At 40.3% G+C, this 14,509-nt stretch overlaps 1 protein-coding gene across 4 annotated transcripts in view; it reads right to left on the minus strand.

Moving 5' to 3' along the window:
- Positions 1–5,698: 5,698 nt before the first annotated feature.
- SLC16A7 (solute carrier family 16 member 7) overlaps positions 5,699–14,509 on the minus strand; it is a 155,869-nt gene continuing 147,058 nt past the window's right edge. For all 4 annotated transcript variants that reach the window (XM_048835953.2, XM_048835954.2, XM_075124384.1 and 1 more), the window contains 3 exons: positions 12,096–12,239; positions 9,662–10,477; positions 5,699–6,104 (listed from right to left, as the gene is read on the minus strand). In XM_048835953.2, the coding sequence (XP_048691910.1) occupies positions 5,845–6,104; positions 9,662–10,477; positions 12,096–12,239 (1,220 nt within the window). In that variant the 3' untranslated portion in view covers positions 5,699–5,844. The remainder of the gene's footprint in view (positions 6,105–9,661; positions 10,478–12,095; positions 12,240–14,509) is intronic.

Here is a 14,509-nt window from a genome sequence, read left to right on the forward strand (position 1 = left end):
GCATTCCAGTGTTTCACCACCCCCCTAGTGAAAAAGTTTTTCCTAATATCCAACCTAAATCTCCCCCACTGCAGCTTGAGACCATTACTCCTTCTTCTGTCATCTGCTACCACTGAGACCAATCTAGAGCCATCCTCTTTGGAACTCCCTTTCAGGTAGTTGAAAGTAGCTATTAAATCCCCCCTCATTCTTCTCTTCTGAAGACTAAACATCCCCAGTTCCCTCAGCTTCTCCTCATAAGTCATGTGTTCCAGTCCCCTAATCATTTTTCCTGCCCTCCGCTGGACTCTTTCCAATTTTTCAACATCCTTCTTGTAGTGTGAGGCCCAAAACTGGACACAATACTCCAGATGAGGCCTCACCAATGTCGAATAGAGGGGAACGATCACGTCCCTCGATCTGCTGGCAATGCCCCTACTTATACATCCCAAAATGCCATTGGCCTTCTTGGCAATAAGGGCACACTGTTGACTCATATCCAACTTCTCGTCCACTGTAATCCCTAGGTCCTTTTCTGCCCAACTGCTGCCGAGCCATTCGGTCCCTAGTCTGTAGCGATGTATTGGATTCTTCCGTCCTAAGTGCAAGACTCTGCACTTGTCCTTGTTGAATCTCATCAGATTTCTTTTGGCCCAATCCTCCAATTTGTCTAGGGCCCTCTGTATCCTATCCCTACCCTCCAGCGTATCTACCACTCCTCCCAGTTTAGTGTCATCTGCAAACTTGCTGAAGGTGCAATCCACACCATCCTCCAGATCATTTATAAAGATATTGAACAAAACTAACCCCTGGGGCACTCCACTTGATACCGGCTGCCAACTAGACATGGAGCCATTGATCACTACCCGTTGAGCCCGACAATCTAGCCAACTTTCTATCCACCTTATCGTCCATTCATCCAGCCCATACTTCTTTAACTTGCTGGCAAAGAATACTGTGTCAAAAGCTTTGCTAAAGTCAAGGAACAATACGTCCACTGCTTTCCCTTCATCCACAGAGTCAGTTATCTCGTCATAGAAGGCAATTAGATTAGTCAGGCATGACTTGCCCTTGGTGAATCCATGCTGATTGTTCCTGATCACTTTCCTCTCCTCTAAGTGCTTCAGAATTGATTCCTTGAGGACCTGCTCCATGATTTTTCCAGGGACTGAGATGAGGCTGACTGACCTGTAGTTCCCAGTAAAGATGGGCACTACATTAGCCTTTTTCCAGTCATCTGAGACCTCCCCCAATCGCCATGAGTTTTCAAAGATAATGGCCAATGGCTCTGCAATCACATCCGCCAACTCCTTTAGCACTCTCGGATGCAACGCATCCGGCCCCATGGATTTGTGCTCGTCCAGCTTTTCTAAATAGTCCCGAACCACTTCTTTCTCCACAGAGGGCTGGTCACCTCCTCCCCATGCTGTGCTGTCCAGTGCAGTAGTCTGGGAGCTGATCTTGTTTGTGAAGACAGAGGCAAAAAAAGCATTGAGTATATTAGCTTTTTCCACATCCTCTGTCACTAGGTTGCCTCTCTCATTCAGTAAGGCCCCCACACTTTCCTTGACTTTCTTCTTGTTGCTAACATACCTGAAGAAACCCTTCTTGTTACTCTTAACATCTCTTGCTAGCTGCAACTCCAGGTGTGATTTGGCCTTCCTGATTTCACTCCTGCAAGCCCGAGCAATATTTTTATACTCATCCCTGGTCATTTGTCCAATCTTCCACTTCTTGTAAGCTTCTTTTTTGTATTTAAGAGCAGCAAGGATTTCACTGTTAAGCCAAGCTGGTCGCCTGCCATATTTACTATTCTTTCTACACATCGGGATGGTTTGTCCCTGTAACCTCAATAAGGATTCTTTAAAATACAGCCAGCTCTCCTGGACTCCTTTCCCCCTCATGTTATTCTCCCAGGGGATCTTGCCCATCAGTTCCCTGAGGGAGTCAAAGTCTGCTTTTCTGAAGTCCAGGGTCTGTATTCTGCTGCTCTCCTTTCTTCCTTGTGTTGGGATCCTGAACTCGACCATTTCATAGTCACTGCCTCCCAGGTTCCCATCCACTTTTGCTTCCCCTACTAATTCTTCCCAGTTTGTGAGCAGCAGGTCAAGAAGAGCTCTGCCCCTAGTTGTTTCCTCCATCACTTGCACCAGGAAATTGTCCCCTACATTTTCCAAAAACTTCCTGGATTGCCTGTGCACCGCTGTATTGCTCTCCCATAAGATATCAGGGTGATGGAAGTCTCCCATGAGAACCAGGGCCTGTGATCTAGTAACTTCTGCGAGTTGCCGGAAGAAAGCATCGTCCGCCTCATCCCCCTGGTCTGGTGGTCTATAGTAGACTCCCACCATGACATCAACCTTGTTGCTCACACTTCTAAACTTAATTCAGAGACTCTCAGGTTTTTCTGCAGTTTCATACTTGAGCTCTGAGCAGTCATACTGCTCTCTTACATACAGTGCAACTCCCCCACCTTTTCTGCCCTTCCTGAACAGCTTATATCCATCCATGACAGTACTCCAGTCATGTGAGTTATCCCACCAAGTCTCTGTTACTCCAGAGTTGGCTGATTGGGAAAAATAAGACCTTGCTGAATTCAACCGGATAGTTCACAGTTCATGCTCTGTACTGAGGAGGGCTCTGGTACATGACTCCTTATGCCAGAAGGTGTAATGTCAGAAGGTATTTTTGTGAGTTTGGGGATAATCCAGAAGTGGAGACCATTACAAACAGTTCAGTGAGGAGAAGATGAGAGGGTTCGTGTACATCTACATGCATTAAAAGCTTGAAAAAAAGAACTAACCTGACTCATTGGTGTGAAGTCTTTCTTTGTAGTTAAAAAGGACAGTACAGAGGGAGGGAGGTCACAAAAATAAAAGGAAATTAACTGCATGTGAAGATATGCTCTAAGAAGCTATTTTAAAAAATAACCATATAGTAGAATGGGAAAAACACCACTACATAATGCAGTGTGCCTGATTGTCACACTACTATAAAATTTCAGTGGTGTTATTCTTATATTAACCAGGTGTAAGCAAGAAGAGGATGAGGCCCAAACTCTATGGCTGAGGTCAGACAAAAAGAGGCTGAGGTCAGCACTAACATAATTCGTATAGGAGAGCAATTCCCACATGTTTATTCTGTGAACTATTGTCCAGTGCTGCAGAGTCAGTTTCACCAAGTAAAGGGCTTGTCTATTTGCTGCCAATACTGAGTTTGCCATTCAGAAAGATGAAAAACACCTTTTTCCTGTACATTACACCATAGGACTACTTTGATTAGTAAGGAATTTGTAAGGAAGTGGAGGGAGAAAATATTAATAAGGAAATGCCAAATGACCCATTTGTCGTTAATCATAGAATCGAAGGGCCTCATCCAGCAAGGTGCTGAGAGCTGTCTGAGATACTATACTAAACACCCTTTACTTCCATAAATAAAGAGGGAGTTGCTTAGCATTTCCCAGAATTAGGGCCCCAAAAAGAGATGGAGAACACTAAAGAAAGTTGCTGATGGTACTGCTTAAGGAATAAGGTACTTCTTAGCATAAGTAAGGATGCCACAATGTGGCCCATAGGCACAGTTTTATTTATTTCAGTGTTTTGTTCTCCCTGAAGCAAGGCAAGGCAGGGCAGGAACTGTGACCGAGCCTTGTGGTGACACAACTCTGGACTGTCCATTACGCAGCACTGAGCCTACTTTCAATCCAGCCCAAAGTGAGCAACAATAGGTGTTTTCTCTGCAAGAAATGCTTGTATTGTGCATTAGACACTGCTGAGATTCCTACAGAATCACTAGATTTTTCTCAAAATGGTCCAGCTTTGCTGCAAGACCATTGGTAAATGTCAATTTACATTTCTGCACAGCTTTGGAAGTGGATTCAATATATTACTGAAAACAACTCTGAGCCTTGAAAGGAATGACGAAGTGTTGCATCTGCTATGGCAATTCATTGTACATTAAATATAATAGCACATCAAAAGAAAAACAAAAACCTGATGTAAATGATCAAATTGAACATGAGTACTGGGGCAAGTCTACCTTAAATGCACACACATCTGTCCAATTTTTCACGGATTTCTTTCTTTATTTTATCTGAGAAATTGGGATTTCATCTTCCGCTTAGTTTATCAGTATGTTTTATATGTTCACACCTTTCAGAGCTTAAAAAAAAGGGGGAGGGAGGCCAAATTAACTGCACAATAGTATGTTTTCCTGAATCATGTCTGAGTAGTACATAACCAGTTCATAAATGTTTCATGAATCTGACCCTTAATTTTCTCAATTTCAGATGCATTTATACATAGGTACCTCCAACATTTATGAATAGCACCTTCCCTTACCTAAATAAAACAGAAATATTTTCATTTAACACACCATCACTTTGAAACTTCTGCAAGCCTGGAATTAGCTTTTAGCATTAGCTTTCAAGAGTAATCATAGGGGCAGATACTGTTTGGTATTTGCTTGTATTTTTGTCCTCCTTTAAGAAAACAACCTGTAATGTTTTCAGTTGAAATTGAATGAGTATTTCTGAAATACTGTAGGTACAACACCAAAATCCAGTAAAAAAAAAAAAGCGTACCACAGGCAGTGGCAATGCCAGGTTTCTCACCCTGCGCTCCCAACATGTCTCAACTGTTTTACCGACGTCTCAGTTCTTGGCCGTTCTGCTCATACAGTCAACAAAGGAGTTAGTTTACGCTTAATGTGTTGGGTGGGTAGATGGGAATTGTAATGAGGTTACCTGTGAACAAGGACCCGAGGTTAAATCTTAAAATTCCTTTCACATAGGCTATCAAAGGATAATTACCTTCTGTGAATAAACATATGGCTCTGATTTGAACTAATTGCCAAAGGACTGATTGATCCAAAGCCCACTGAAGTTAATGGAAAGACTCACTTTGACTTCACTGGGTATTGGATTAGGTCACTAGAGATAAAAGGCTGAACCATTCCAATCCCCTGAACCAGTTAGTCCTTCTTGTTAATTTAAGTCTATGTATCTGATGAATGATATGGTAGCTACCCTTACAAGCTATGTACCACTGACATGTTCATCTTGATTTTTTTTTAATACAAACAGCTTTTTAAGCTAATTTGGATTAATGCTGCCTGAGTGTTCTCACAGTTCAAAAGTAAATGTTTAAAGATGTGGCTAGCTATCACTGGACGAAACAAACACTTGTATTTATTATATTGAAACATTTATTGCATTTTAGCAATAAAAAAATCTACCTTTTTCTCTTCTAACCTTATCTTTTACATCCCATTGTAGTTATATGTATAAATACATCCTTTTGATGTAGTGGGCATACATTATAAAAGGGCAGGCAGTTTCTTATGCACTTTACTCAGGACATTTCAGTATTTTGTCTTCCTTTTCAGATCTTTACCCATAATCTGATATCCTTCTTTAATACTAGAGGCCAAAATATGGTGGTGGGGAGAAGTCAACAGGCACTGGCAGTCAAGAGGGGTAAGACAGATGGCTTCTGTAACAAGACTAAACAGATACTGTTGCGTTAGAAGTTATTTTGGAACAAGAAAATTTGTCATGGAGGACCTTAAAGTTTAACTCTCCCTGACTCATACTGTCTATAGTCATAGTTGGAATGGACTCATGCGCATGGAGTCGCTATCTCTGAAACCTAAAATTCTTATCACCAAAATAAACAAACAAACAAACAAACAAACAAACAAACAAACAAACAGTCAGTGGTAATTTGTCTGGAATCTTGGCTTTGGCAAATTTATGTTCTCATCCAATATTGTGACTGATCATTATTATTACAAAACCTGGCCTGTATCTTGACAAAATACTTGTAATGGAAGTCAAAAACATTGATGTCTGAGCCATATTTCATATTAAATATTAGTTTCCCTTTCCGAAGAATCATTGAGTACTTTGTCAGCCCTGTTGGCAGCCTCCTCATTCTCACTGTTGGTCAAAGGTTCTGCTTCCTTCTTTAGTGCTTTCTGTTTTTTATCTTCTAAATTCTTCTCTTTTGCCAAAAGCCTGTAGTTGATGACATTGCCAATGAACAACCAAATACTTGCCACAATCACAATTGATCCACAGACAATGTACATGTATTTATAGTCTCCAGTTATATCCACTAACCAACCTGAAAGACAGAAACAAAACGAAACCACACTTGAAAATATTCCGACTGTAGACAGAAATAAATTCCAGATCCTTCCACAGGTATTATCAATATATGTCCTGCAATAAAAAGTATTTTCAACATGATAAAAGTTGTCCTATATTGGGCATTTTCACAGACAGATGTACAGTGGAGCTGTAACAAATTTTATATTAGTTAGATTGGCAGTTATTGCATTCATCATCTGTAGTAAAATAATTGAAAGACGAAGGAAGTAGAGCCTAGTCAACAATAGTAGGTTGTATACTTTTCTATTCAAATCTGTCTTTTTTTTTCTCCTCCTAATGTCTTTCTACTGTTGTTTTGGAATGAATGCCTAGCACTCAGTGCGGCTGCTTGCAGACAAGAGTCTGGAAAGGTGTCTGCCTTCTCAGCTGCTGTCACTATGTCTCCTTGTGCCGCTGCTATTTGTGCTCCACTTCTTCTGTCCCCAAAGACAGAATATTTCACCTTGGTGTGCAGACACCCCTGTCATGAAAACTGAGTTTCACACGCTGAAGTGTGTTCCCAAACTTGTATGGGTAATGGTTACTCTCCGGGGTGGATCATCGGCAGCAAAGATCAAATGTGGTACCTCTGTATCTTAACGCATGAACTTCTACCGTCTGAGCTAAAAGAACTTGCTCTGTTAGTCCCGGTTGTATCAGGCTCGTCAATCTCAGGTTGACCTTGCCACTACCAGAAGGGGAGTGCCACAATGAGCAAGCATGATTTACGTGCATAAGCCATTTAGATCAAAGAAAAATGTATTCTGACTGCCTTTTCGCATTGTGTCATTCTTGTAATTCTGTTGCATTTTCTAAACTCTAAATTAAAAGACGGGCTCCCATTACAGCAAAGCACATAAAACACATACTTAATTTACGTATGAGTAGTCTTATTGAAGTCAATGGGATGATTCATATAATTTAAATATGTGCTTAAATGCTTTGCGGGATTGGGGCCATAATACTGACATACCAGTTAGACCTGGTCAAAAGTTAGAATTTCTGTGGGAAACTCCAACATTTAATCACAAATTTTCCAAATCAGAATAAAGTTGAAAAACGTCCAATATCCTGCTAAATGAAATTTCGGGGGGGGGGGGGGGGTGGAGTTTTGAATCAATCTAACAGTTTTGTTTCTATTTTGATTTATCTATATATTTATAATTTTTGTATATTTTAAAATTGTGTTTTAATGAACTTTATAATATAATGTGATAGAAAACAATAGAATATATATAATTTCAAAACAAAAAATGAAATGTTTTATTCTGATAAGGTCAAAATATTTCACTTTATCAAAACGCTTCCTTTAATTTTTTTCCATTGGAAAAGTGTTCCATATGAAATTTCTTGACCTGCTTTAATATTAAACTTAAGTACATTTTACAAAGCATTTAAAAGCAGTAATGTTTTATCTAATGCAATAAGACCTTTGAAGGTAATGCACAGTGGCTACCCTTTATAAAGTTAGTAGTTTTTGCCTTAAACAAATAGAAATGTTTACCTCAGTATTGGCAGTATTCCCTATGCTTACTACTGGGGAATACTAAAATAATTTATATGTTGAGATAATAATATAGTCTACAAAAATATTAATATATTGTTGCAACTTAGGTAGATATCCCAGGCAATTTGCTAGTTTGTAATGGTGCCAGTCTCAAAGAATTATTAACAAAAATTAACTTAATGTTCATGCATGAGATCATCATAATACTTTAAGAGACCTGAACAGATCAAAACTGGAATATGAGCTTTTCAGCCTATTCATCCCTACTTTGTTTTCTCTGTTCAAGTAGAGATATTAACAAAGGTGAAAAGAAAAGGAGTACTTGTGGCACCTTAGAGACTAACCAATTTATTTGAGCATGAGCTTTCGTGAGCTACAGCTCACTTCATCGGATGCATACTGATGAAGTGAGCTGTAGCTCACGAAAGCTCATGCTCAAATAAATTGGTTAGTCTCTAAGGTGCCACAAGTACTCCTTTTCTTTTTGCGAATACAGACTAACACGGCTGTTACTCTGAAACCTAACAAAGGTGACTATATCCAAAGGTGATTATATCCAAAATGTATCCTTTTTAAAAAAATCCACATAACAAATATAGGAAAAATAAATAGCTGTATACTTTATTACTCCATTAATATTAGATTTAATATTAATATAGGTTTCAATGTTTGAGGTGATGGGATTTTATTAGTCATAGGCACAGTCCCTCCACTAGGTGGCATGCCAACTGTCCGTGTTAGAGGAATCTATTGTGTTCCAACATCTATGAAAATAAGATGAGATCAGATCATTTGGAATGACTTGTATAACTGTTAAATATTAATTTCAATAAAATAAAGTGTACATTTTATAATCAGCTGGCATCATTTACATTTTCATTAACAAATAAGTTCAACAGATGTTATTTTAGTACAAATTATAGCCTGGGTCATGCAAACATTTACCTATATAACTTTACTCACTTGAGTAGTCCCTTTGACTTCAATGGAAGTACTCCTGCCTGTAGTAGTCAGCGTGCAGGAAAGAGTTTGCAGTACTAGGATCTACATTTATAATTCACACCTATAACATCTAATATTTTTTAGCTCAAATGTATATATTTGTATATTTTTAGTTCAAAATAATATTTGGTCAGGGATTTTAAAATTGGATTTTGGGCACCTAATTCACTAAAACTCTTTTGAAAATCCCAGTTCTATTATCAGAATTCTAGTGGTGATCAGTATGTGAAAATTAACTAGCACTGTCTTTTCATAATGAGGGACAATGCTCTGCTTATGCTCTGAGGGGCAGCATCCATCAGAGCCTTCTTGTGCGTGCACCTTACCTAGCCATGTTGTGAGAAACAATCTTATTTCAATAACCTCCCTTGTACTTGGGATTAAAGCAGTAAGGTAGTAAAGTAGCATGTGGGGAGCTTTAAAATGACAATTTATATATGTATCATTTTATTTTTAAGCAGCCACTGGTTTGGCAGCCATTGGTTAGGGAAATTAGGAGCCATTTTGTGAGGTAGCAACTATAGATGTAGCTTCTTTGCTATGGGGAATGAAGTGGAGTCCCATGAATGTAGCCAATTTGACAGAGAGGGAGCTGTGCTGGCCAGGAGGTAGTGAAGCACCACTACGGAAGAGATGCTCTCAGCACTTCTAACTGCCGAGTAAAGCACATGAAAAATAGGACTGGGTGGCTAGCAATGAGAGCAAATACCATCTTACTGTATCTTATCTCTGTATGTATCTCTACCTATATAGCTACATACATAGCCATGGTGGCTACACACCATACACACACAGGCAATATAAATCTGCATATAAATCTAAATCTGTGATATGCCAAAAAGAAAAAGGAGAAAAAAAAAAGGTAAATTCAAAAGAACAAGCGGTGAAAAAAACATGACAGTTCTTCTGGCAACATTAAGTAACATGTGCACGTCTAATATTTTAGATACATATAAATAATAACTTAAATATTTACACTCAGCCCAGTGACATCAGAAAGGACAATAAAAAAGAATCCTTACCTCCTAGAGGGGGGCCTAGGAGAACAGGGCAGCACTCCACAATTGTGACAAGTCCCACAGCACTGGAAAATCTGGCAGCACCAACGAGATCCATCAATGACTCAAAAAGGATACTGCTAACCATTCCAAAAGCAAACCCAAAAAGTACAGCATACACCACCAGGCCTGTGTAGTCCTCGGCCAGTGGGCACATGATATGACAGATGCCATTGTACAAGACAGCAAAACTAAAGAAGTACTGGATTTTTGGCCGGATGTATTTGGAGTTTGCTACAAGTCCCATTGAAGGCCTAGCAAACATGTCTACAAAAGCTAGAATAGACAGCAAAAAAGCAGCAGAATATTCATCAATTCCCTTGTGTTTGGCATAAGGAGCCAAGAATACTATTGGGGCAAAGAAGCCAACAAACATAATAACATTTCCTGACAAATAAACCAGAAACCCTCTGTGTTTAAAGAGGGATAGATCTAAGTATTTATTCACGGTTTGCCAGAATGATGACTTCTTGTTATTCATGTGTAAGGCTGAATCTCCTGATCCCTTCTCAACATCTTTTTTCACAGGAGGGACTGGTTTTGGTCCAACAGGTCTCATAAGTGACCCAGCCACACAGCAGTTCAAAAGAAGTCCTCCCAGAATGAGAAAGCTTCCTTTCCATCCAAATGCATTAAAGAGAAATTGATTGAGAGGTGCCAGTGTGCTTAGAAACACTGGACTTCCAGCCATGGCCAGTCCATTAGCAATGGGACGTTTCTTATAGAAATACTTGCCAATCATAGTCAAGGCAGGCTGCAAGTTGAAGGCTAAGCCAAGACCTAAACAACAAAAGAGCACAGCATTATTGCATGTAATACATTGAAAACCCTTCACGATAAGCAGACAAAATCATTCAAAAAAGCTAAAATGCCATTCAGAAATTCCAAATGAAGATAAAATGCTATCAGCACTGGAAAATGAAATGTGGTTTCACTGCTTTCCACACATTTTAATGTCAGCACTATGTCACACTCGAGTTCTGTCATTTCCTGGTATTGCATTGCAATAAAAGTAAATACTCATAGTAGTGTTTGAGCAATTATATAGACAATGGAGTGACAGAGGAACAATGGTATCAAGACCTTGAATACACCATTTTTGTATTTTACTAAGCTGCAAGACAATTCTCTCCTGGTTCATTTCACAAAAGTTATTAAATGTCACTTCATCTACAAAAGAGAGCACATTATATTTAGAAGTATAAATCCACTGGCTTTTATCCCTCTATCCCTTTTTAAGGTTGAACATGTATCCAAAGTAAGGTGTAAAATGATTAATAAATAATGATTTTGCAGGAAATCCAGCCCCACATCCACAGCTCTGAAGGTCCTGGTAGTGGAATCACTCGTTAAGTGGCAACTGCACTGGGGTGGGAAAGGGGCTGTGTGGGGATGCACAGCCCCAGCTCCCTGCACAGCAGAGCACAGGGGTGAGGCAGAGTTGGGCCAGATGTGCAGTCAGAGGATCCACCTGTGGTCCTTCTCTTTGGGTGGGGATACACCAGAACCGCTGAGTTTTAGTAGCAATGCACCTGCTATGTAGTCTCAGAGGAAGGATTCCTTCCCTCTTCTCCCATGGGCAAACCCAGTACCTAGCTCACTCCTTGCGCTAGGTAGTGGGTCCCTGCATTTGACTCTTAAAAAGTAGAGAGGTGAGGTCTTAAACAAAACAAAAACAAACAAGAAACCCACCACATTCAGTAAGAAAGGGTTCTTTCAAAATGATTAACTTTTACTCAAGTCAATTACAGATAAACATAAGCTTTGATGTAGTGACAGAATAAGATCTCATTTGTGTATTCTATACTTCTATATGACCTCTAAGCTCACCTTTCCTTTATTCAAAAGAGATGCTTTTAAAAAATTAGAATCCCTTTGGTAGCAAGGTAATTTAATCTAGTGGTTTTATTATTACTTTAATTCCCACCCTTTGATCAGTTCCTAGAGCTTTGGTGATTTAGCATTTGTTTTCAGTCAGGAATATTTTTATTCTGGGGCCAGCTGGACCCTGCCCAGCATACTATTTTGCCGAATATGGATATATATATAGTTTGTGAGCCTATAGAGCTTAGTATAGAGTTTGCATGTCTACTAGACCACTACTCATCTCTGCTGTTTTATTCATAGTATGGTATGACTGAAAGCTAAAAAAAAATCAACGCAAAATCCAATACAAATTACTCTAATAAGTGCTGTCATGCGTCAGTCAATTCTGGTATTGTAATTATAGTGCAGTACAGTATGGCACATACATAGGGCATTTATTGAATAAAATAATCAGAGGTGCATGAAATATCCCAAGCAGTAATTTAATATCCTAAAAATCAGTTTAAAGGAGTACAGTGCAGGATAGCTGAAATTAACTGGACTAGTTACCATTTTTGAACCAGTTACTTACCTCCAACAATTCCTACGCATATGTAAAGCTCCAGGACACTATTGCAGAAAGAGGAAGCAATCATTCCAAATGAACACAATACACCTCCTGCCATCATCACTGGCCGGCAACCATATTTGTTCACCAAGACACTGCTTATGGGACCTAATGTCAGGAAAAGGATAAATGATCCATCATGCAGTGATAAATATATTTTCAGTTGAGCGTTTTCAGTGATTAAAAGTCCCTCCCTGTGAGTCTGACAGCACAAGAACTTACATAGTAGAAGTCAAAAGAACTACTCACCCTTCCTGGGTGTATTTGAAGAATCTGGCCCTACATAATAACCTGTGATCATGGAAGTGGATCAAAGGATGTAAGGCATGAGTGTAGCAAGCTTGTTAATTACAGTTCTCAGAGAACCAACAACGGGCCCAGTCAATGGAAGTTTTGCGTATGCAAGAAATGGAGGATTAGGCCCACTGTCTGCAGTCTAGTTCAGAATTTCAAATGGAAGGAAGTTGTTTAATCAAAACTATAATTAACAGAGCAGAAGAGATCTCTAAATGAGTCAGATTACACCTTTTGATAGAATGAAAGCTCTTCTGAACTCCCTATAACTGCTGCTGTTGACTAGGGCAACACACTTAATTATGTCAATGGGACTACTCACTTGTTTAAAGTGTTGAAGTTGCGCATAAATAACTCACAGCTGAGATCTATTTTCCTTGTCCAGATCTGAATGAGAGTGATAATGGACAGTATCATTTTGTTCTGTAGTCTGAGGCTTCTGAAGTATGCTTGGTATAATGGCCTAGAAACTTTGAAAATATGGCTACAAACCTGTTTTTTAGTTTCAAATGAAATTTATTCCAGTGTCATTTTGTCCATACGAAACAAAGAACCAGCATGCAATCTGTCATGATGTGCACTGTATGTTCTTTAAAGGCCCACAACAGGAATAGATGGTGTCTGGCATATCAAGACTAAGAAGCTGTCAGAGTTGCTTTAGGAAGCTTGCACTACACCTGATTGTACTATATGTAGCCCTAACCATCATTAACAGCTTTACTTTTTTAAGCACTATATTCACTCCATTTAAAAAGCAGGGTGGGGGGTGTTAGATTTAGAACTGGTGATAAAAGAAACCAGATATAAAGTGAAATGTCAAGCATTACATTTGGTTTTACTGCAAATCATTCTGGTTCCTACTGTGTATTGGCTCAAGTACAAATTTCTCATAATAAACACCTAAAGAAATATACATAAGCATTTTCATTGGCAACACAAATCAAGTTCAACAAAATTGGAGATACACATTGTTTGCAATATGTCCTACTTTGGGTCCAAATGTTTGACCTACCTTAAAACTGATACTATTAGTGATGGGTTACATGCAAAAGTCTTAGGCCCATACCATGCCATCAATATTTTAAGTATAAGTCTCAACTGAATATGATGGAAGTAGGTTGACCAGATAGCAAGTAAGAAAGATCGGGACAGAGGTGGGGGTAATAGGCATCTATATAAGACATAAAGCCCCAAATAATTGGATTGTCCCTATAAAATCGGGACATCTGGTCACCCTAGATCAATGGTTTTCCAATTTCCTTACTGGGGACCCAAATGAAGAAAATTGCTGATGCCCATGACCCAACAGAGCTGGAGATGAGGGGTTTGGGGTGTGGGGGGCTCAGGGCTGGGGCAGAGGGTTGGGGTGTATGGGTGAAGGCTGCGGGGTGGGGCCAGGAATGAGGGGTTCCGGGTGTGGGAGGGTGCTCTGGGCTAGGGTAGGCGGTTGGGGTACAGGAGGGGGTCAGGGCTCTGGGCTGGGGGTGGAGGCTCTGGGGTGGGGCTGGGAATGAGGGGTTTGGGGTGAAGGAAGGGGTTCCAGGTTTGGGGGGGTTCAGGGCTGGGGCAAGGGATGGGGCGTGGGATTGGAGCACAGACTCACCTATGGCAGCTCCCAGTCAGCGGCGCAGCTGGGCTGCAGAAGCAGGCTTCCCGCCTCCTCCTGGCAGCACGGATAACGCTGCACCCTGGAAGCGGCCAACAATGAGTCCCACTCCTAGGTGGTGGTGCGCAAGCAGCTTTGAACGACTCTTGCCCACAGGATGCTTTGAGTGGGGGCAGCACACGGAACCCCATGGCTCCCCGCCTAGAAGCCGGACCTGCTGCTGGGGCCCAGCGCGGTGTTGGAAAAGGACTTTTTAATGTCCCAGTTGGCAGTGCTGACCAGAGCAAGGCGACCAAGTGCATGACATGCCGCGACCCAGTATTGGGTCGCGACCCACGGATTGAAAAACACTGCCCTAGATGGAAGTGCAGTTTAAAAATCAATGGCATGATACAGTCTTTAGTTTCGTTAAACACACTGAAGTCTGGATACTTTCCAAAAGGTTTCCAGCACAGTTTTTAAGAGATTTGGATGAGAG

Source organism: Caretta caretta, chromosome 1 (genome assembly GCF_965140235.1).
Source record: "Caretta caretta isolate rCarCar2 chromosome 1, rCarCar1.hap1, whole genome shotgun sequence".
Taxonomy (NCBI): Eukaryota; Metazoa; Chordata; order Testudines; family Cheloniidae; genus Caretta; species Caretta caretta.